We start from the raw sequence: 25,271 nt of genomic DNA, 5'->3' as shown, positions 1-25,271 counted from the left end.
CAAATCAATTTTATTTATATAGCGCCAGATCACAACAAACAGTTGCCCCAAGGCGCTTTATATTGTAAGGCAAGGCCATACAATAATTACGGAAAAACCCCAACGGTCAAAACGACCCCCTGTGAGCAAGCACTTGGCAACAGTGGGAATGAAAAACTCCCTTTTAACAGGAAGAACCCTCCAGCAGAACCAGGCTGAGGGACGGGCAGTCTTCTCTGGGACTAATTTGGCTGAGTGAGAGAACCAGGAAAAAGACATGCTGTGGAGGGGAGCAGAGATCAATCACTAATGATTAAATGCAGAGTGGTGCATACAGAGTAAAAAGAGAAAGAAACACTCAGTGCATCATGGGAACCCCCCAGCAGTCTAAGTCTATAGCAGCATAACTAAGGGATGGTTCAGGGTCACCTGATCTAGCCCTAACTATAAGCTTTAGCAAAAAGGAAAGTTTTAAGCCTAATCTTAAAAGTAGAGAGGGTGTCTGTCTCCCTGATCTGAATTGCGAGCTGGTTCCACAGTAGAGGAGCCTGAAAGCTGAAGGCTCTGACTTCCATTCTACTCTTACAAATCCTAGGAACTACAAGTAAGCCTGCAGTCTGAGAGCGAAGCGCTCTATTGGGGTGATATGGTACTATGAGGTCCCTAAGATAAGATGGGACCTGATTATTCAAAACCTTATAAGTAAGAAGAAGAAATTTAAATTCTATTCTAGAATTAACAGGAAGCCAATGAAGAGAGGCCAATATGGGTGAGATATGCTCTCTCCTTCTAGTCCCTGTCAGTACTCTAGCTGCAGCATTTTGAATTAAGTGAAGGCTTTTCAGGGAACTTTTAGGACAACCTGATAATAATGAATTACAATAGTCCAGCCTAGAGGAAATAAATGCATGAATTAGTTTTTCGGCATCACTCTGAGACAAGACCTTTCTAATTTTAGAGATATTGCGCAAATGCAAAAAAGCAGTCCTACATATTTGTTTAATATGCGCATTGAATGACATATCCTGATCAAAAATGACTCCAAGATTTCTCACAGTATTACTAGAGGTCAGGGTAATGCCATCCAGAGTAACGATCTGGTTAGACACCATGTTTCTAAGATTTGTGGGGCCAAGTACAATAACTTCAGTTTTATCTGAGTTTAAAAGCAGGAAATTAGAGGTCATCCATGTCTTTATGTCTGTAAGACAATCCTGCAGTTTAGCTAATTGGTGTGTGTCCTCTGGCTTCATGGATAGATAAAGCTGGGTATCATCTGCGTAACAATGAATATTTAAGCAATGCTGTCTAATAATACTGCCTAAGGGAAACATGTATAAAGTGAATAAAATTGGTCCTAGCACAGAACCTTGTGGAACTCCATAATTAACCTTAGTCTGTGAAGAAGATTCCCCATTTACATGAACAAATTGTAATCTATTAGATAAATATTATTCAAACCACCGCAGCGCAGTGCCTTTAATACCTATGGCATGCTCTAATCTCTGTAATAAATTTTATGGTCAACAGTATAAAAGCAGCACTGAGGTCTACCAGAACAAGCACAGAGATGAGTCCACTGTCTGAGGCCATAAGAAGAACATTTGTAACCTTCACTAATGCTGTTTCTGTACTATGATGAATTCTAAAACCTGACTGAAACTCTTCAAATAGACCATTCCTCTGCAGATGATCAGTTAGCTGTTTTACAACTACCCTTTCAAGAATTTTTGAGAGAAAAGGAAGGTTGGAGATTGGCCTATAATTAGCTAAGATAGCTGGGTCAAGTGATGGCTTTTTAAGTAATGGTTTAATTACTGCCACCTTAAAAGCCTGTGGTACATAGCCAACTAATAAAGATAGATTGATCATATTTAAGATCGAAGCATTAATTTATGGTAGGGCTTCCTTGAGCAGCCTGGTAGGAATGGGGTCTAATAGACATGTTGATGGTTTGGAGGAAGTAACTAATGAAAATAACTCAGACAGAACAGTCTGAGAGAAAGAGTCTAACCAAATACCAGCATCACTGAAAGCAGCCAAAGATAATGATACGTCTTTGGGATGGTTATGAGTAATTTTTTCTCTAATAGTTAAAATTTTATTAGCAAAGAAAGTCATGAAGTCATTACTAGTTAAAGTTAAAGGAATACTCAGCTCAATAGAGCTCTGACTCTTTGTCAGCCTGGCTACAGTGCTGAAAAGAAACCTGGGGTTGTTCTTATTTTCTTCAATTAGTGATGAGTAGTAAGATGTCCTAGCTTTACGGAGGGCTTTTTTATAGAGCAACAGACTCTTTTTCCAGGCTAAGTGAAGATCTTCTAAATTAGTGAGACGCCATTTCCTCTCCAGCTTATGGGTTATCTGCTTTAAGCTGCAAGTTTGTGGGTTATACCATGGAGTCAGGCACTTCTGATTTAAGGCTCTCTTTTTCAGAGGAGCTACAGCATCCAAAGTTGTCTTCAATGAGGATGTAAAACTATTGACGAGATACTCTATCTCACTTACAGAGTTTAGGTAGCTACTCTGCACTTTGTTGGTATATGGCATTAGAGAACATAAAGAAGGAATCATATCCTTAAACCTAGTTACAGCGCTTTCTGAAAGACTTCTAGTGTAATGAAACTTATTCCCCACTGCTGGGTAGTCCATCAGAGTAAATGTAAATGTTATTAAGAAATGATCAGACAGAAGGGAGTTTTCAGGGAATACTGTTAAGTCTTCAATTTCCATACCATAAGTCAGAACAAGATCTAAGATATGATTAAAGTGGTGGGTGGACTCATTTACATTTTGAGCAAAGCCAATTGAGTCTAATAATAGATTAAATGCAGTGTTGAGGCTGTCATTCTCAGCATCTGTGTGGATGTTAAAATCACCCACTATAATTACCTTATCTGAGCGAAGCACTAAGTCAGACAAAAGGTCTGAAAATTCACAGAGAACTCACAGTAACGACCAGGAGGACGATAGATAATAACAAATAAAACTGTTTTTTGGGACTTCCAATTTGGATGGACAAGACTAAGAGTCAAGCTTTCAAATGAATTAAAGCTCTGTCTGGGTTTTTGATTAATTAATAAGCTGGAATGGAAGATTGCTGCTAATCCTCCGCCTCAGCCTGTGCTACGAGCGTTCTGGCAGTTAGTGTGACTCGGGGGTGTTGACTCATTTAAACTAACATATTCATCCTGCTGTAACCAGGTTTCTGTAAGGCAGAATAAATCAATATGTTGATCAATTATTATATCACTTACTAACAGGGACTTAGAAGAGAGAGACCTAATGTTTAATAGACCACATTTAACTGTTTTAGTCTGTGGTGCAGTTGAAGGTGCTATATTATTTTTTTGGCACAAAAATCTGCCCATGGTAGACGAAACCACAAATCGGAAATGGCACAAAAAATCTGCCCATGGTAGACGAAGACCCAAACCGGAAATGATACAACAAAATATGCCCATGGTAGACGACGACAGTAAAGTAAAAGTACAAACCAGAAATGGCACAAAAAAATCTGCCCATGGTAGATGAAACCACAAACCGGAAATGGCACACAAAAATCTGCCCATGGTAGATGAAACCACAAACCGGAAATGGCACAAAAAAATCTGCCCATGGTAGATGAAACCACAAATCGGAAATGGCACAAAAAAATCTGCCCATGGTAGATGAAACCACAAACCGGAAATGGCACAAAAAAATCTGCCCATGGTAGACGAAGACCCAAACCGGAAATGGTACAACAAAATATGCCCATGGTAGATGAAACCACAAACCAGAAATGGCACAAAAAAATCTTGTGAGCTCGTTCAATGGTAGACGAAACCACAAACCGGAAATGGCACAAAAAATCTGCCCACTTGATGAAATCACGTTCGAGCGTGAACAGAGCTTCGCTCATTAAAGTCAGCGACATCGAACACATTGGAAACAGCATGGGCAACTTGTTCCAGAAAGGGCCAAGAGGGTGCAGGTTTTCTTAACAGCCACTGATTCCACCAGGTGATTCCACTGATTGAGCAGATGGAATCAGTTAATCAGTGAAATCACCTGATGGAGTCAGTGGCTGCAAAGAAAACCTGCACCCTCTTGGCCCTTTCTGGAACAATAAGTTGCCCACCCCACTATAACACAATCCATCTCCAACAACCTCACTCAGCTGAAACAAATGGTGTGAACACTACAAACATTTTAAATAAAGTGATGTTTGTTTCTTTTCCAGCTTTTAAGGGCTGTGAGACTAACAAATAATTTTAAGATAAAAATTCAACACAATAATGTTTGATATAATTTCATAATCCAGTACTTAAAATTATAATTCACCGTAAAATACACGTGAGATAAATCACGTGTCCTTACTTTAATTTACATGTCTCGGGGTGGGACTCGGTTCGATTCTTTAAAGAATCTTTTAAAAAGAGGCAGAACTAAACAAAGAAAAATATAACCTAAATCCAAGAGGAGGGATGCTCCTCTTGAAGCCCCCGCCCTCTTCCCCAGATGCTCGCCTCTAATTGGCTACAAGATGCAGGACTGGCTCTTCTATTGGCTGACTCGGTTGTCACACAAAAAAACACTCTTTCAGTCCACCGTTCCTCTGCTGCTTCGGGATCACACGTACCAAAGCAAATCTTACGACAGGAGGAAAAGTTCATGTTGGAGTTTTCGAAGACTTCAGATGGCTATATGAAGGTAAGCAGCCTTTTAGAGAATGTTTCCTGACATAATCTTTATATTACGCGGGGTTTCGTCGTGTTTCTATCCATATTGGTCCAAAAGAAAAGAAACCGGAGGAGGGAAAAAAAAGAAGAAGGCAGCAGGCCGAACCGTTTGAGAAACTGCATCTTCTCAAACTGACATAGAACTACAGCAGACTTGATCCAGGCTCTTATTTATCGGTTTAATATCACTAACATGTTTTGTGTTCATATTAGGCTGCTTCAAAATCGCTAAGCAGCCAGCTTAAGTCAGTGACCTACACAAAAATTAGGTTATGCACCAAATCCAATTTAGTATCCAGACACATACTACATCTGGTCAGACGTCCTGATTAATCAAACAGGGAAATTCAGCAGACTGTATACTTCCCCTGAGCTGACCCTTATTTATTTACAGCCTACATAACTCTGATCTCTGGATGGGAAGCTTTTTCTCTTATCCCCGAAATCCGTGTAAGATTCTGTTAAGTTTTATAGAATGTAATGTTTATTCTATTTGAGAAGTGATTTGTTAAATTGATGCCAGAATAATTTTAACTGTACTTCACAGTTATCTAAAAAAAAAAAAAAAAAAAGTAGCTAGTGTGGTCCAAACCAAAGGCTTGTTGTCACTTCCATAGATATAATTGCCAGAAGGTTGTTGTTTATCTTTTTAACACCCCCCCCCCCCCTTTGTTTGTTTGGGGTCACCATAGCAGAACCGCATTAGGATTTCACACAAGTTTCATGCCCGGTGTTGCAGACTGAACGGTCCCTCTAAAAAAAACTGGTCCCCCCTGATGACACGGTTCACGGATTAACACCTCGTTTCTGCTTCAAACTGCCCACCAGTCATCATCTGTCTCAGCGACAGATATCTGAAGCTTTTGTACAACAATCATTTCCACATAAATTCAGCATTATTTCATCGTTAAAGGCGGCAGAAGCGATCAGAGTGCCACGGCTAAACGAGCTGCTAGCTGATGTGTTCACTGTGCGTCGGACATTTCAAAGCGTCACAAATTTCACCTAATTTCTGCTTAAAATGGCCTTTCTGCTTCAAACTGACTTTACAATGATTTAAGAGGCTTTGCCTTTATCATGTGATGATTAATAGTCCATTTAATTGCTTTGGGTGAGGAGACTCCAGATGTGCTGCTGTGGTCCGAAATGACGCATGTGCAGATGCAAAAGGCGGACCAATTTTTAGGGGCGGACCGTTCGGTCTGCGACACCGGTGCCCTTCCTGACACTACTCCAGTTGCACATGGAGAAATGCACACAACCCCTGCTCTTCCTACACAGTCTGCCACCTGAGGGTTCATAGTGAAGTCGCCCCACTGCGTACTTGCCCCAGATGAAGACACCCCACTCTAATAACACAGTATTTCAGTTGTTATATGGTCATGTAATAAATTATTAATACACACCAATGGCATAATACACTGTTCTTACTCAGGTTTTGTGAGTAAGATGTTGTTTTAAGGTAGGGGAATGTAATTGTCAGGTAAAAAGCCCATTGATGGGAGAAGCAGGGAGCACTGTACAGTTCCATACATCACACTGGCAGGTTCCTAACTTTATACTAGTCATCATTAATTATTTTAAAAAGCATGCATGGATAGCTGTAGTGGGGTGACTTCACCGACAAAAGTGAGGTGACTTCACCTGGGGCAAGTATGCAGTGGGGTGACTTCACTCGCTACCCCAGCCACGTACTGATCTGGACCTACTCCACTTCACTTCTGAGATCTGATGCGATCAGATATATATAGAGCAGAATGGCTGCATTTGACTTAGGTTTATGAGAGAAGGTCACAGTTTGAAACCTTGTCCAGATCTTGGAATTCTTTAGAGGTGGTAGGAGGTTGTTTGTGATGAACTGGGATATACTGTAATTGGGCAGTGCAGTCTTGTTTGAGGGCGGGCACTAGGGCTGAAACAATTAATCGAGTAACTCGAGTAATTCGATTACAAAAAATGTTCGAGGGAAATTCTGTGCCTCGAAGCTTTGTTTAACGTTGTAGTACATATGCCAGGCCTGTGTGTGGTGCTGCAACGTCTGCAGAAAAAAAAACTGAAGAAGACGAGCATAACAGCTAATCAAATTAGCAACGATAGCTACCGCTTTCCAATGTGACACATAAAGGCTTTTAAGAGAAAGATGGTCCACGCTGATCATCTGAAACAGACTTACTGTGCATTTAAAGTGAAGCAGCGTGTTTGTCTATTTTTAAAATACACACGGTCTGCTCTATGACCCGGTGGCCGGCTGCTGTCTCTCTCGCAGGGACCCAGTCCATCAACCTTTATTTAAAAAAAAAAAAAGAAAAAACTTAAAAAGGTTACATTTTACAAGTTGGAGAAAACAAAACAGAAAGCCACATCCCATCGCCATTTCAGCAAAATGCCAACACTTTGGCGCAGTGACATTGTGGCATTGCTTAGAGAGAGCCCTGGACTATTGCTGTTGTTTAAAAACGCAGAAGTACTTTTTATCCGATTACTCGATTAATCGCCAGAATAATCGATCGAATACTTGATTACTAAAATAATTGATAGCTGCAGCCTTAGGGGGCACTAAAGCCTGGTCAGACCGAATAATGAACAATGAACAATGAGCCACGTAACATGAATTTTTTTTGTGCGAGTCGAATTATTCAAGAAACGTGGGAGAATAGTTCAAAATTGAGCAAAAATAGCATGGGGCGACTTGTGTACGAGGACAAATGAGGATGTTAGAGGCATGTTAGTGGTGAGTACGAGGCTGTTAGAGACCCATTATCCGAGTACCTGGTGGCTACGAGGACAGGACAGGCTCCCTGCAACAGAGCAGGCTCCATTCTGAGAAAGTCCTTGTGGCTTTTTTAAACATCTGTTTCTTGCAATTCTATCAGAAGAACATCATATTTGTGGCTTATTATTTGAATAATCACTTAAATTTCTGACAAATTTGGCTTATTATTAATGGCTTTATTATTCGGTCTGGCCAGGGCTTTAAGGGTTAAAATATGACAATAATCCCTCTTCCGTGGACAGCCCTCATATGTCCCCATCAGAAACATGGCACTTTCTGAGTTTTTGGGCAAATTACACAGCAAGGTGAAAATGCAAAGAAAAAGTGATGATGTGGTGGAAAGTGGACATGTGTTGTGATTTGTTTATGACCCGGAGCTCAAACATGTTGATGCATTTGTGCAGGCGAGAGACTGCATCTACTCTTTGAAAGTGTGTAGGCTAAAACTTACCGACACAACTTCTCCCATTCTGATGGTCCTGCACCGTGAGAATACAGAGCCCATGTCAGTTGTTGTTCATTTGGCTGCTCCCGGTTTTGTTCGGGTTCGCCACAGCAGATACAGCCAGATCTGCATTGGTATTTGGCACAAGTTTTACACCGGATGCCCATCCTGACGCAACTCCAGTTTTACCTGGAGAAACACACACAGCCACTGGTGTTCCAAAGAGGTCTCCCATCCAAGTACTAACCAGATCCTGCTCTGCTTAGCTTCTGAGATCTGACGGGATCAGGCTGACACAGAGCAGACCGGCTGCACAGAGCCCATGCCAGTATGTAGGGTTTAATGAGGTCAGCTAGGTAGGGAAGTGCTAGCCCATGAATAATTTTATAGGTTATTAACAGAACCTTAAAATCTGACCTCACAGAGACAGGAAGCCAATGAAGAGAGGCCAAAATCTTCATTGAACACATGCTCACTAACCCAGTTGCATGAATTACCACATGAATGCATGTATGATCTGATGATATGTCCTTTTGATTCTCCTTCCCTTATGTGCAGTCAATCCAATACATGTTTATTGGTATCAGTTGCTATGGCAACAAGCTTGTGAACATGTCCTGTTCAATAGAACATAAGAATTTTTCTGAAGTTATTTTTCCGATCACTAAATCCTCAAGCCTGCCAAGGGAGAAGACAATTTGAGGCATATCCAAGTAAGTCATGCATGAACTCTTGTACTGCAGATGATGCAGATCGAGAGACAAATGTCTGACCAATGATCTGATTTTAAAGGGATATCAAATCAATATAAGAGGAGTCCCCAAAATCCTGCCAACTGTTATATAAAGTAGAGATGTTGGTTTATCCACTCCTCCAAATTTTGTTAAAGAAGGCTGATGGCGTGGGCCACCAGGTGACGCTAAATTTCTTCAAAATTGGGCAAGTCGAGTACTTTGGTGCCCCCTGGTGGCCAGCGCCATCAAGACCCCAATGTTTTTTCAGTTGCATTTGATAGAGTAGGGCCTATATTTGTTGATAATATTGAAATCTGGTTGGGGTCTTGATGGTGCAGAGGGTTATAGGCCTTTAAACACAGCCAATTTTGCAAAAATGACCAGACATTGAGCGCCCCTATATTCAGCACCATCGATTCCCCAAACAAATATGTATATAAGATGAAAGAGTTTCCCTTCCTATGTCATTGTGATAGTTAAACTAGCTTAGGGACTTGATGGCGCTGAATGTTACACCACTTGAAAGATGGGAATTTAATAAAATATCAGTTTTTGTGTATTTTTGCCTTGAACTTTGATGACCCCTGGTCACCGTTTGGTTTTCGGTCATGAAAGTTTGGGAAAGTTAGTTTCTTGGTAGGTTCCATCTCTGAGCCAAGTTTCATTGAAATCCGAGTCGGCTTGAATCACACCCTAATGTAAACCTACCTGAACTTTAAAAATATTGGCTCTTAATTGAAGAAAAAAAAATGCACGCCTTAACTCACATGCAGGGCACCCATTCAGATTGTAATTAAAGTCCACCTTAGCCAGCCACTACTACATAGTAAATAAAGTGCGATGCTTGCTACCTGACCTGCGTACCACGTGAACTGTGAAAATAAGGGCTCCAGTGAACGGGTCATGATCTAATATATAAGGCTGACCATGTGTGTGTTTGCACACATATGTTTTCATCCTAAGGCCCCAGTAACATCCCCCTTGGTGCCCCCAGTCACCATACCAAGTTTGGTGTTGATTGCTTAATTACTGTGGCTGTGCATAGCGAACACACAGGCACGCACGTGACAGTGGTGCTTTGGGTCCGGAGAAGACATGATCATTCAGCAACTCATCTATGCACTCCCAGGTGGCTGCGCATTCTAGAACTAGAGGCGCATAGTCTGGAGCAATGGGGTAACTGGAAATCAGTCATTGTCTTTGTTGGATGGATAGCTCACTGGTGGGGTTTTTCTCTTGCCACAGTCAGTCGTTGTCAGCAGGCATCCTTGAGATTTGTGTTAGTCTTGAGCACTAGTGATCTCCACTGTGGTTTGTTGCTGGCATGTTGTTCTATGTCTTTGGGATTTATACAACACAGATGAAAGTCTGCTTTAACGCAGTCTATATACCTCTTCTTGGGGCGGTTCTGCTTTTGTCTGCCACACGCTAGTTTACCAGACAGCAGGTGTCTGGGCAGCCGGTGCCCCTCCATGATGTGGGATGACATGTCCCACCCATCAGAGTTGGGCCTTGGCAAGCATGGATTCAGTGCTGGTGGTGTTTGCACGGTCGAGGACCTCAAGATTCGTGATGCGATCTTAACACTGAATGCAGAGAATGGAGTGGAGAGGGCACATATATGGAAGTTCTCCAGCTTCTTGATGTGCCCGAAATACCGTGTCCATTACACTATGTAACACATTTTTATTTTTGTTTTGTTCCTGGGTACACAGTGAGTTTTCCTAACCTGTTATGCCTTAAATAAATAGAAAATAGCTGTTATTCCACAGAAACTTTGCTTCTGTGATCAGGACAATGATATTTTGAAATTTGTCTGTTTTCAAGAATATTCTTGATTCGCCTTCACTACTACCGAGTAGTTTCTAGAATATTCTTTGCTAGAAGTTTCCAGAATTATCTTGAAATTTCAAGAAACTTTTAGAACTTTCTAGAATGTTAAAAAAATAAAATCAAAGTTTGTGCTGAATGTAGTCATTTTTCCATAGACTTTAGACATAAGCAGTTGAAATATAACACTTAGAAGCCAGGAACAAAAATTGTGTTACATAGTGTTCACATCCATCGAGGAGAGAGGGGATTACCACAGCATTGAAAACTTTGAGTTTTGTTGTCAGATGTATGTATGTTGTGCTGATTTAGGACTGCTGCAGAGCCTCCATAGTGCTTGACATGCTTTACTGATGCGGGCATCAATCTCTCTGTTGAGGGAACCATCATGAGACAGTGTGCTAGCCAGGTACTTGAGGTTCTGGATGTTGAAGAGGTGATTGCCGTAGATCGTAATGGTAGGTGCTAGGGGGTAGGTGTTTGGAGCAGGATGATGGAACACTTCAGTCTTGCAGAGACTGATTGTCAAGCCAAACAGCTTTGATGCTTCTGAGAAGCGATCCAGTATGAGCTGTAGGTCAGAGTCTGTATGGGCTAACGGCATACATTGAGGCAGTGGAGGTCGAAGAGGGACCCATCTGGGCGATAGCGGATGTAAACTTCCTTTTTCAGGTTCTGATCGGCGTGGGAGAGCATGTGGGTGAAGAAGATGTTGAATAGAATGGACGCCAAGATGGAGCCTTGTTTCACACAATTTTGATCTCAAACTCTTCCATTACATCACCACTGGTGAGAATCTGGTTGGTCATGCAGTTGTGGAAATACTGAATCATTTGGATGAATTTCCTGGGGCATCCATTGCTCTTGAGCACAAACCAAAGGCTTGTCTGTTGACTGTGTCCAACGCCTTGGTCAGGTCAATAAACACCGAGTACAAGGGCATGTTCTGCTCAATACACTTTTTGTAATTGTCTCATGGTGAATATTATGTCCCCGTGCTTCTGGCAGGTCTAAAGTTGCACTGTCCTTCAGGTTCAGAGATGGTGACCAGTCTGTTGAGGATGACCAAAGTAAAGATTTTTCCGGTGATGGGGAGGAGTGAGATGGCCTTGTAGTTGCTGCAGTCTGCTCTGCTTCCCTGGTTCTTACACAGGGAGATGATGAGGGCATCACGGAAGTCATCCGGAATCTTTTCCTTAACCCAGATGCTCAGCAGAATGTTGAGGAAGGCTTTGGGGGTGTTTGGGTCTGCTGCTGTATAGATCTCAGCAGGTATGTTGTCTTTTCCTGATGCTCTGCCTGCGCTAATCTGATGGATCACCTTCTCCATTTCAGTCACTGTGGGGAGCGAGTTAAGTTCCTTCACTTCAGGCTGCTGTGGAATGTGGTAAAGCGCGGCTGGATCCACTGTTGATGGTCTGTTGAGCAGGGTGCTGAAGTAGACCTTCCAGGGTTCATGGTGCCCACCCTGGATCTTGATCAGGGTCATGCCATCAGAGGACAGCAGTGGGGAGCATCCCGAGGTCAAAGGGCTGTAAATTGTCTTTAGCGAGCTGACTGGAAACCCCAGATTGAATGGGGTCTTAACTGTAGTGCACAGCTGTCCTCAAGATTTATAGTCTTTAAAAGAAAAAAGTGTAAAAAACAAAACAAAAAACAATACTTTAGATTCCCCTGCCGCTTATCTGAAGCTAGATCTGCTCTGCACAGCACTTTAGGAACAAAATACAGATCCTAATCATCACACAGAGGTATGTGGTTGCTTTTTTTTTTTTTTTTTTTGCAGATGACATGCAAAAGTACAGAAGTAACGACCTGAACGTTTGCGTCTGGGTTCAGTTCTACAATATTGCAGAGCTCTGATGCAGTTCAAAATGAAGAAATACAAAGTACAAGTATTGCAGAATTTTTCATAAAGCTTATAGTGCATCCAGAAAGTATTCATAGCACTGCACTTTTTACACCTTTTTTGTGTTACAGCCTTATTCCAAAATAGATTAAATTCATTTTTTTTCCTCATAGTTATACATATAATACCCCATAATGACAATATGGGGTATTGAAAAAAAATTTGAGATTTTTGTGTGTATGTATGTATGTATGTGTGTGTGTGTGTGTGTGTGTGTGTGTGTGTATATATATATATATATATATATATATATATATATATATATATATACACACAAATTAAGAAATCATTTGCACATAAGTATTCACAGCCTTTGCCATGAAGCTCAAAATCGAACTCAGGTGCATCCGTTTCAAAAGAATTGTCTATAGACCTCTGACAGGATTGTCTTGAGGGACAAATTTGGGAATGGGTACACAACCATTTTTGCTGCTTTGAAGGTCCCAGTAAGCACAGTGGCCTCCATCATCCGTAAATAGAAGTTCGGATCCACTAGGACTCTTCCTAGATCTGGCCGCCCATCTAAACTGAGTGATCAGGGGAGAAGGGCCTTAGTCAGGGAGGTGACCAAGAACCATATGGTCACTCTGTGAGAGCTCCAGGATTCATCTGGAGAGAAAAGAACCTTTCAGAAGGACAACCATCTCTGCAGCAATCCACCAGTCAGGCATGTATGGAAGAGTCTCCAGAGGACCATCTCTGCAGCAATCCACCAGTTAGGCCTGTATGGTAGAGTCTCCAGAGGAAGCCACTCCGTAGTAAAAGGCACATGGCAGCCCACCTGGAGTTTGTGAAAAGGCACCTGAAGGACTCTCAGACCACGAGAAACATCATTCTCTGGTCTTTTGAGACAAAGATTGAACTCTTTGGCCTGAATGCCAGGTGTCACGTTTGGAGGGAACGAGGCACCATCCCTACAGTGAAGCATGGTGGTGACAGCATCATGCTGTGGAGATGTTTTTCAATGGCAGGAACTGGGAGACTAGTCAGGATTGAGGGAAAGATTAATGCAGCAATGTACAGAGACATCCTGGATGAAAGCCTCTTCCAGAGTGCTCTTGACCTCAGACTGGGGTGACGATTCATCTTTCAGCAGGACAGTGACCCTAAGCACACAGCCTTTGTCTGATTAGACAAAGATTGAAGTCTTTTGCGTGAATGCCAGGCATCATGTTTGGAGGAAACCAGGCACCGCTCATCACAGAGCCAGTACCATCCCTACAGTGAAGCATGGTGGTAGCAGCATCATTCCATGGTGATGTTTTTCAGTGGCAAGAACTCTGAGACTAGTCAGGATTGAGGGTAAGATGAATGCAGCAATGTCCTGGATGAAAACCTGCTCCAGAGTGCCCTTGACCTCAGACTGGGGCACACAGCCAAGATATCAAAGGAGTGGCTTTAGGACAATTCTGTGAATGTCCTTGAGTGGCCCAGCCAGAGTCCAGACCTGAATCCAATTGAACATCTCTGGAGAGATCTGAAAATGGAGTGCACCGACGTTCCCCATCCAACCTGATGGAACTTGAGAGGTACTGCAAAGAGAGAAAATGGCAAAACTGCCCAAAGATAGGTGCACCAAGATTATGGCATCATATTCAGGAAGGCTTGAGGTTGTAATTGCTGCCAAAGGTTAATCAACAGTGTTGAGCAAAGGGTGTGGATACTTATGTACATGCGATTTCTGTTTTTTATGTTGTCATTACAGGGTGTTGTAAGTAGAATTTTGAGGGGGAAAAATGAATGAGACTGTAACCTAAATGTGGAAGTGTGAAAATGAGTTCATCATAAATGATAGTAAGGGAGAAGTGCTGTGTGCTCAGCACAAACAAGCGAAGCATTGCGGTTCTCCTTTTACGTAGTCGGAGACTGCGTGTAAAAGGAGAACCGTGTGTGTAAAAGGAACTGTGTGTAAAAGGAGACTCTTTCTCCACCTAACATTAATTTATTAATTATGCCCAATGTTTCACTGAGTGATTTATTTATATTTTTCGCTGTCAAGCAGTGGCATCTGAAATAAGCTGCTTCTTCGACAGAGACTGCAGTCCACGATGCGTAGCCACTTTGAAAATGGAATTCAGAGTGCAGCGCAAACAAACCTTTCCACTCATCAGTTAAGGACAGAAATCATAGATTTTGCCAGTGGTGCTACTAGTATTAAGGTTATTTTTATATTTGCCACCTTGGCAAATGAGAAGCAAAGAAGCCTCACCACATCATGTATTCATTTGACAGTGTGGACTGAAGCAGGGAGGGGGGTAGGGGGGATTTTAACTGGTACATAGTTTTAACATTTAAATTGGAACATTCTTGTAATTTTTTATTCTCACGCTTATTCTTTATTTGATTTTTAGTTCTTTAAAGAAAATCCACTTAAAATTCAAGTTTTTTTCATCTGCTGCAACAATCTTCACTCTGTTTACAGCTGACCCTAAGGTCAGCTGTAAACAAATAACAAATCCGCCTACATCAATATGTCTCTTACCCATTTGCGATTAAATAACAGCAAATCTGTAACGGAACAACAATATATAAACAATCATCATGATATTTTTGATGTTATCTTTGCCATTACGCCACAAACTCCATTCGAAATTGACCCTTTTTGCTGGTGTTTTGTCCGTTTCAGCAATAGCTTTTCTTTGTGATTCATGCCATAAATTAGTGATGTACTGTGATCAAAAAGCAATGAAATTTTCAAGCCTATGCCATATTTTAGAATAAAACAAGTTACCTATATTCACTGGTTGTGTTTGTGTTTGTTCATGTTCTCCAATTCTAAAACATTTGCCCTAAGGTCTGAAATAAAAGGAGAAAAATAATCAAATATGAGTGAATACCTTTTTATTCTTGAGTATATAATTTAAAATGTCATAAGAAAGAGCATTTCCATGTTATTCATTACATTTACAGAAATGCATTGTATCATGATATATATGGTTATCGCAGGGGTTGAAATACATTTTAACCTACTTGCACTGGTGCTAGTAACAAAAAAATTACTTGCACCAAAAAAAGGTACTTGTACAACCAAAAGTCAGTCTTATATCAACCTTAAAACTCCTCCTCTGATGTGTCAGACTCTTCCTCTCTGGGGATAGTTTGAGGGGAGATCAGCGGCAGACAGTTTTTTTTTTTTTCAGGTGCGCCCCGAACGAATCTTCCGTGAAGATTATTGGTGACTGGTTTATAACACAATTATGACAGAGTTTGAGGGGAGAGAGAGCGAAGAACTACAGAGCCCTGGAATTGTCATTGCAAAATGTTTTGCATGTGGAGAGAATGTGCGCACTTTTTATTATATTGTGCGCACATTTTATTTAAGCATCGTTTGAGTAAAACAAGGGCACGATCTACTTAAACGTGGCCACAATTTATAAAACGTGCACTCAATTATTCAATATTGTCTTGACACAGAAATGTTGACTATTAGTCAACAAACCAGGAGACAGTGTAATACATTTCCCCATTAGAAATGGATCTGGTCAGGGTATATCATCATGGTTTGGGTGCACAAGGACATACAGGGAACTCCAGCTGCCCAGCATGGCATCATCTGGAGTTTAAGCACATTAAAAAGGATGCTGAGGGTGAAGCGTCTCCCCGTTGTGAGGATGACAATTTAGGTCATATTATGGAGTTCATTTTGAACTAAAGGAAAACATGCACACGTTTTATTAATTTGAGGGCTCAATTAAAGGAAAACATGCGCATGAATGATCACGGCCAAGAAAATGTGCGCATGTTTTATTAATTTGAGAGCACGTTTTATTAATTCGTGGGCTCAATTATAGGAAAACATGCGCACAAATTATCATGGCCAGAAAAAAATATCACTTTAAGTGACCTCTCCCGGGTTCCATAAGGAACCGCAACGACAGCCAGTTTTTTTTTTTTTTTGTGTGCATGTGCCGCTTTCCACAACAAATAGAGGACAGCAACTCGCTCCGTGTGTGAGAGTCATAAAACGCAGGGAAAACAAAGACAACACACTGGAAATTGGTTTTGTTCCTTATTTATTCGTTTATTGGTTCATTCTACTGGTGCTTATAGTTGATAAAACTTGGATAAAGTTACTTGCACCAGTGCAAGTGCAGTATAAAATTCTGTGCTCGAATAATATGTGCACAAACTAGCACATGCACGTACTATTTCGAGCCCTGTTATCAGGATATGAAATTACCTATATCATGATGAGATTTTTGTCATACTACACAGCCCTGTAAACAGCAAATTGTTTCTATATTTTGTGCTCAGATTATGGGCTGCATAAATTGCGAAGATTTGTTTAATGTGCCTCAGATGGTCTTGCACTGTGCCATAAAGTGTGCACCAGTGTTGGTCAAGATAGGGCCCGTAATGTGTAATGTTTTCCTGCTATTATAATATACACAAGCAGCTTCTCACAAATGGTGGTTGTTATTGAATAACTGGTGTTGCCGACCGAACGCCCCCCCCACCAAAATTGGTCCGCCCTGCCTTCACTGCACGTGTCATTTGGACGTCTGAGTCTGACTCTCTACACCAAAAGTGATCAAAGGGAATAATGTGATTATTAACCATCAATGACAAAGTAAAACCTCTTAAATAATTCTAACGTCAGTTTTAAGCAGAAATGAGGCCGTTTTAAGCAAGAACGAGGCGATAATCACCTCATTTCTCTACTGACATACTGAGATGACATAGACGCAGTGGCACGTAAGACGTCTGCCGTGCTGCTGCGCTCTGATCGGTTCGCCGTCTTTTATTACGAAATGATGCTGAATTTATGTGGAAATGATTGTCGTACAAAAGCTTCAGATATCCGTCGCTGAGATAGATGATGACTGAGTGCAGTTTGAAGCAGAAGTGAGGTGATAATTAGTGGATCACAGCTGACCCTTAGAAATGACGATGCTGACACTGACGCATGCACAGTGAAGGCAGGGGGGACTGATTTTAGTGGGGGGAGCGTTTGGTTGGCGACAGTGATATTTTACTTTTTTTTTCCACATTTTTAAATGTTTGCATTGTTGCAGATGAAACTGTCCATTTGTAAAATAACATTACCAGCACAGGATTTTTCTAATTTGAACAACATGTGGGAATATTTGTAATTCCCATACTGTTTTCCCTGCTTTGTATATTCTCATGACTACCAACTCCAGCTCGAGGACTGTGTGAAATAATATCCAATGATAAAGCTCTTAACAAGCACGATGATGCATGTAGCTTCCTCCTGAGCCAGACATTTCTCGTAACACAGGCAGCACACATACTGTCTCTGTAATTACAGCTGCCTGTGCAATTACCAAACGAGACTGTAAACCAAAACCAAGGAGGTGTGTATGCTGTAGTGTAATTAGCATTTTACTCCTGTGGTTTTGCCACAGACCGAGTGCTGGTGAGGGCACAGCTCTAGACATTGTGTGCTTTTCTTCAGTGAGGACGTTGACGCAAGGATCAGACTATCAAAGTTCTCCAGTGCTGGAGAGAATAGTTTTAGAAAGGGTCCAAGACTCAAATCATATTGTTGTTCAGGTGTATGAAAGTAAATTGAAGCGCTGTAATAAGAAAAGCGCTCATTTAAAAAAAAACTACTGCTTCTGCCTCTGTACCTGGAGCTGATGTGCTATATTCAGACTTGCAGACTAACAGTCCAGGGCTCTCCCTAAGTAATGGCACAATGTCACTGCGTCATCACGGAGATTGTCAAATTTAGTGTATCCCTTTCTGTTTTCCTGGGTAATTATTTATGTTTTCACATCAAGTTTTGGATCTTTCCTGGTGTCAGGAGCTCAGCCAAAGTCAGGCCACAGTCTTGACATTTTGCTCAAATGGTGATGGGTTGTGGCTTTCTGTTTTTTGTTTTCCCAACTTGTAAAATGCAACCATTTTTATTTATTGATTGATTGATTTATTAAGGTGGTGGACTGGGTCCCTGCATGAATTTCTTTTTAACACTGCGATTCAGCCAATGCATTTCATTTTCAGCTGGAGGTTGAACATGCAGCCTCGCAGTCACTGTTTTTTATTATTATTATTTTATTTGAGTTCCTGTTTTTGTGAAGCATTGTGTGTTGCCCAAAAAAGCGAAAATTAAAAAGCGAAACACTTATTACGAATCTAAGCAAAACGCAGAAGAAAGCGTGGACTTCTTCCAGAGACTCTGTGGCCGGGACGGAGCTGTGTGAGGGCAGTGCTGAGCCGCTCACACCGGTTAGAGAGAGGCAGCAGCCGGCCGCCACACGTAGAGCGGCCAGTGGACGAAACTGTGTTTTTTTAAAAAAACAAAAAAACAAAACACACTGCTTTGCTTTAAATGCACAGTAAACTATTTCAGATGATCAGCCTGGACCATCTTTTTCATAAAAGACTTTATTTCATTCTGTTTGTCGCGTTGGAAAGCTGTAGCTATTGTGCTAATTTGATTAGCGCTTGCTCTAGTCTTCTTCTGTTTGTTTTTCTGGGGACGTTACAGCGCCACACACAGGCCTAGCATATGTACTAAAACGTTAAACGAAGCTTCGAGTCATATTCTGTGCCTCGAACATTTTTTGTAATCGAATTATTTGAATTACTCGACTAATCGTTTCAGTCCTAAAAAATATATTGCATGAATGGCCCATGTGCATAAACTCCAGGGGTGTTCACAAGTATAGTGAATTTGCAAAATACAATGATACGATGTTCTACTATGACTGTGAGTAAATATCAACACTCACAATATTGTGATATTAATCTTTTTATATGACAATCTATTTTCAAAGGCAAGAGTCAATATAATTCCATTTCTGCTTGAAATGAGGTGGAAATGCAGTATCGCCGAATTGGGCACGGTTGATTATTTACTTAAAGCAGTTGCACCTAGAGAGTGCAAAAATTAAGAATGGGGTGGGGGGTGGTGAGTCTTTAGTAGCATGTTTAAAAGTTGAGATGCATAGTCCATTTGCCAGCCAAAAGTGTCGTGGCTGAGCAGCTGTGCCACCTTCTCTCTTGGCTGGCTGCAGAGACGCAAAAGAGCATCAAATTTTCACTATGAACACAGAAAAAATTAACACACCATCGCTATGAGTTCCCTACGTGATGTGTGGTGGCAGCCTTGGTGATATACAAAGTAAAATAACGTAAGAATCCTAAATAAAACTAGGATGTTTAGCAATTCTCTGTTTAAAAATTCCTTGCTGTTAAAAAAGCACTTGGGAATTTTTTTGGAGAAAATTTTAAATTTTATTTGGGGGGGCTAATAATTTTGTCCTCACCTGTATATGAAAGAATTTAGAGTATAAATTAATATTACAATACAACTTGTAGAGTTACACAGATAACGTCAAAGCATTTATGGCATACAATTTACGTCAGGTTTTTCAAATAAAACTACTTAGAAATGATGAAATATGCAATTAGGAACTGAAAATGTAGGTTTGGGTGAGAGCAGATTAATTCCATGACTCCTGCTACAAGTTTGGACTGCTCACACATTTTGTTTGTACAGTACATATAAAAAAAAACACTCAATATGAGAAAGTTGGTCAGTGCGGGAGCCAGAGAGGAAATCTGGCCAGATCTCTTCGTAGACCCCCCCCCTTCATGTGACTCATTGTCTGCAGTTTTTTTCATCTTTTTTCATGGCAGCACTGATTGAATGTGCTTTCATAAAAGTCTCACATGCACATTGGTTGCATGGTGTTCGTAGTTTCAAGGGCATTTTTGTCACAAAATTGCTGTCCTTGTGCCATGGCCCTTTGGACTGCTTAGATATTGTATTTAAATGCAGCAGAGCACTGAATGTTTAGTTTAAGGTTTTTCTTTGTTAGCGGGGACAAAATATTCCACACTGATTTAAGTGGAAAGTCAGTGTGCATTGGCTACTTCAGAAATGTCACAAACTGTGAGTTTATCTGCACTGGTGATTTTATTTGAACAGTCACCTTATGTTCTTGTGCAGCAATTTAATAAAAAACAAAACAAAAAAAAAAAACAATGATAAGGGTAAATTTTAATTAGTCTTTATATGGCCTCTTTTGAAAAAATGTCTACAACAGCAGTTATCAGGTTTAACAGAGTAGTATTCACTTTGCAAAAAGCCTGGTTTTTGCCAGTGTAATGCCTTTTGCAGTGGTGAATAACAAATATACACTGATAATCCATAACATTGTGACAACATGTCAGATATTGCCTTTTTTCCACCTAAACAGCCTTGACTTGTCGAGGCTTAGACTCCACTGGACCCCTGAAGGTGTGCTGTTGTAGTTTCACAAAAAAACATTGGTAGCAGATATTTCAGTTGAATGAGACCACATGGTTCAGCCTTCTGTGCTCTGGCCGAGTGGTATAGCCATCACAGTTTTGATGCTTGTGAAAGTCACTCAGATCTTAATGTGTCCCTGTTTTTCTGGTTTCCAACACATCAACTTCAAGGACAAAATGCTAACTTGCTGCGTAATATCCCCCCACAAACTGACAGGTGCCACTGAAACTAGATGAGGTTATTCATGTCATCTGTCATTGGTCAAAGGCTGATTAGTGTAAATAGTGAATATAAATATAGTGCCTTCAGTTCTGCTTTGAAATGGTAAATGGACTGCACTTTACAGTGATGCTTCACATTCAGCCATTCACACATCAACGTCAGACTGCTAATGCTTATGTAACTCTGTGCTTCCCCTGAGCGATGTTCCGGTCTGATGTGGATTTGAACCAAAGATCCTCTGGTCACAAGCTCACTGCTTTAACCACTTCACCATCACATCCCCTTGAAAACTGAACACAATTATATACTGTGTGTGACTAATGTGTAGGCCTATTTGAAAATTGGCAAAATGTGTGTCATTAGACTTTTTTTTTTAAGTATGTTATTTCTGAAGTGCACAGCTCTTGTACTATATTCTCTATGGTGAAGTCCTGTATATACCCTGAGGTTCGCTGGTGCCTTTGTCGGACTCTGTCGGACGCATCAGATGAGAGTCCATGACTCCTGGACAAGACACAGGTTACTTCCTCAGTCAAGGCCAGTAGCCATTTACAGCTGGGTTGACTGGTACCATGCAAAATAAGTGTCTGGTCCAAGGACAGAGACAGGAAGCATAAGTGGGGATTTGAAGCTAGTTCCACTTTTGGCAGGGCAGCTCCTTATCCATTGAGCTTCCTGCTCAACACTGAGGTGAAAACATTAGAATAAATTTATTGCAAGCGTTAATACCAACTTTCAATGACAGCACCAGTGTTTTTGACTTCACACTATAAACCAACCTCAAGAAATGGCGACTTGCCATGAGCAGCAGAGTGGCTCATTTAGAATGTTAGAAAATTAAGACACAGGTCAGATGATGGCTTCCTTATCCAGAGCTGATCATCTGTGTGTTAGATTTGTCCAATCAGTGGCAGTCATGCTATCAAATTTGGTGGGAGGATATTCATTTGTTACAGTATTTTTGTGATGACAACAGCAACTGTTTCATGCCAGAGTAGTGTTACATTACTCGGGATGGAGCAGATAACCAAACTCATGGTTTGTATCAGACCACAGTTTTAATCACAGATTGGATCATTTTTATGGATCTGCAAAAAAGGGGACACAACTATAGCTTTACTTTTGGAGTTGCAAACATTGGAAAAGTCATGGTTTCTGTAGCTCGGTGGACTCCCACCTACCTCTGTATTGACCCTGCACAGCTCAAGACAGCACAGAGAAAGTGCAGCACACAGTCTGTACTCAACTCCGGGTATTTTGTAGTGATTCTTTCCATGCATGGAGCCCAACTTGCTTTGGCTTTGTGCCAGGCTGTCTTGAGCTGAGCAAAAGGCAGCAGAGGCAGTCTGCTTTTAACTTGGTCAGTTCACTTAAATGCACAATAAGCGAAGTGCGCATCGCATCTGCGCATGCGTGGGTCAAACGGGGGCAAAAATCCCAGCTACCACACTCACACTGCTCTCATTGAACTTCGTATACAAGTGGCATTAGTGTACTGTAAAGGTTAAGGCTTTTACAGGGATTGTTTCAAAGGCTTTAAGACTTAAGCGACACATACAATAATGACAGGGGCGCATTGTGCTGTTTTCAAATGCTTGAACGGAATTTACAGGCTTGAAAGTTGGCTGAAAACACACGATTGCAAAGCTCCGCCAAGTCCACACAAAGATGGAAAGAAGAAGAAATGTGGTCGTAAACCTCCGTTCATTCTACACAATTGCACCACAGAAAAGAAAGATCCAGATGGACGTAAAAGACGGACTAAAATTGTAAGTTTCTTCCACACATTTATTTTGTCAATATCCTGAAACCGTGCCGCCGTTTTCGTGCATCGGCTTATGACTGTAATGTCGCGCCATGAATGACGTGGTGCGTAATATTGTAAAATTGACATGTTCTATATAAACAAACTGCATTTAATGCACATATCATTGTATGTCTGTCAAAACTTATCAAAACAAACGTGACACCAAAGAGGTTATATGTGAGACTCACCGTCATTGTCGTCATTATGAAGCCGGTGGAGTAGCAATTTCTCATCCCTGCTTAGCAAATATTCTGCACTATCCACAGTTTCAGTCTCTGGACTTCGTCTAACCATCTGTTAGTTGCCTTCAAGGGGTCAGAAATTTGTTTGTCTCCAACTATCAACAAGCACTGGTCATTTTCGTTAGCAGCGCGCTCTTCCTCCTTCAGCACTAACAGTACTTTCTGTACAGATGCAGCACACGCAAGCACAACCAGCTCTTCTTTCCATTTCTGTCCACTGCTGTACGTAGTCCTGGTTGTAACAGGCAATCCGCGGAGCTTACAAAAATGCTTTAAATTGTCAACTTTCCAGCGGTTGAAATGATCCAAATCACAGCACTACTTGCTGCTTTCCACCGCTATAGCTTGTGGGTTGGTAGCTGAAAAATTTAGCCTACCCATAATGCACCGCGTGGCCTGATATGCACACTTCGCTTATTGCTTGGATTTCACTGCTAATCAGCATCAATATTTCTACATTACTTTAAAAACATGATGGACGAATGGCCAGTAAATAAAGCAGATATCTTTTTTTCATTCATTAATTTTGCCCGCTTTCAATCATTTACAACTCCAATTCCAATGAAGTTTGGGACGTTGTATAAAATGTAAATAAAAACAGAATACAATGATTTGCAAATCCTCTTCAACCTGTATTCAGTTAAATACACCACCAAAAAACACAAAACAAGATATTTAATGCTCGAACGGATACCACAAAAACAAGATATTTAATGTTCAAACTGATAAACTATTGTTTTTGTGCAAATATTTCCTCATTTTGAAATGGATGCCTGCAACATGTTTCAAAAAAGCTGGGGACAGTGGTATGTTTACCACTGTGTTAAATCATCTTTCCTTCTAACAACACTCAATAAGCGTTTGGGAACTGAGGACACTAATTGTTGAAGCTTTGTAGGTGGAATTCTTTCCCATTCTTCCTTGATGTACGACTTCAGTTGTTCAACAGTCCGGGGTCTCCGTTGTCGTAGTTTGTGCTTCATAATGTGCCACACATTTTCAATGGGCGACAGGTCTGGATCCAGGCAGGCCAGTCTACTACCTGCACTCTTTTACTACGAAGCCACACTGTTGTAACACGTGCAGAATGTGGCTTGGCATTGTCTTGCTGAAATAAGCAGGGACTTCCCTGAAAAAGACATTGCTTGGATGGCAGCATCTGTTGCTCCAAAATCTGGATGTGCCTTTCAGCATTGATGGTGCCATCACAGATGTGTAAGTTGCCCATGCCATGGGCACTAACACACCCCCATACCATCACAGATGCTGGCTTTTGAACTTTGCGCTGGTAACAATCTGGATGGTCTTTTTCCTCTTTTGTCCGGAGGACACGACGTCCATGATTTCCAAAAACAATTTGAAATGTGGACTCATCAGACAACAGCACAATTTTCCACTTTGTGTCTGTCCATTTCAAATGAGCTTGGGCCTAGAGAAGGCGGCGGTGTTTCTGGCTGTTGTTGATGTATGGCTTTTGCTTTGCATGGTAGAGTTTTAACTTGCACTTGTAGATGTAGCGACGAACTGTGTTAACTGACAGTGGTTTTTCTTAAGTGTTCCTGAGCCCACGCAGTAAGATCCTTTACACAATGATGTCTGTTTTTAATGCATTGCCGCTGATGGATCGAAGGTCACTGGCATTCAGTGTTGGTTTTCAGCATTGCCGCTTAAGTGTCGAAAGTTCTCCAGATTCTCTGAATCTTCTGATTATATTATGGACTGAACATGATAGAATCCATAAATTCCTTGCAATTGAACATTGAGAAACATTATTCTGAAACTGTTGGACTATTTTTACCAGACAGTTGTTCACAAAGTGGTGATCCTCACCCCATCTTTGCTTGTGAACTGCTGAGCCTTTTGGGGATGCTTGTTTTATACCCAGTCATGACACTCACAATTAGTGTCCTCAGTTCCCAAATGCTTATTGAGTGTTGTTAGAAGGAAAGGTGATGAAATGATGGTTCTTGGTCCAGCAAGATATTGCCATCAATTTCAGCAGCTAGCACTTGGCCTGGGTTCAGGTGCTATACATCATACGGACAAGGTGAGGAACCTTGGGTTGATTTTTGATCCTGTGTTGTCCTTTGGCCTCACATTAATGATAATACGAGAGGTGGGCTTCTTTCATCTGTGAAATATAGCGAGGATTCGTCCCATTCTGGCCTTGGCTGATGCTGAGACCCCCGATCCATGCTTTTGCTTCTTCCAGATTGGATTATTGCAATGTCCTATTTTCAGGGTTACCGCAGTCCAGTATTAGGGGTTTGCAATTGGTTCAGAATGCTGCTGCCAGACTTTTGACACAAAGCAGAAAGTTTGACCACATTACACCTGTTCTGGTATCTCTTCATTGGCTACCTGTCTCTGTGAGATCAG

The 25,271-nt window shown here is 41.2% G+C and overlaps 1 protein-coding gene across 2 annotated transcripts in view; it reads left to right on the top strand.

Moving 5' to 3' along the window:
* Positions 1-4,566: 4,566 nt before the first annotated feature.
* Positions 4,567-25,271, top strand: part of cttnbp2nla (CTTNBP2 N-terminal like a) — an 84,375-nt gene continuing 63,670 nt past the window's right edge. For both annotated transcript variants that reach the window (XM_034166089.1, XM_034166088.1), the window contains exon 1: positions 4,567-4,674. In XM_034166089.1, the coding sequence (XP_034021980.1) occupies positions 4,636-4,674 (39 nt within the window). In that variant the 5' untranslated portion in view covers positions 4,567-4,635. The remainder of the gene's footprint in view (positions 4,675-25,271) is intronic.

The sequence above is a fragment of the Thalassophryne amazonica genome, chromosome 3 (genome assembly GCF_902500255.1).
Source record: "Thalassophryne amazonica chromosome 3, fThaAma1.1, whole genome shotgun sequence".
Classification (NCBI taxonomy): domain Eukaryota; kingdom Metazoa; phylum Chordata; class Actinopteri; order Batrachoidiformes; family Batrachoididae; genus Thalassophryne; species Thalassophryne amazonica.
This window is presented reverse-complemented; position numbering and strand designations above follow the sequence as displayed.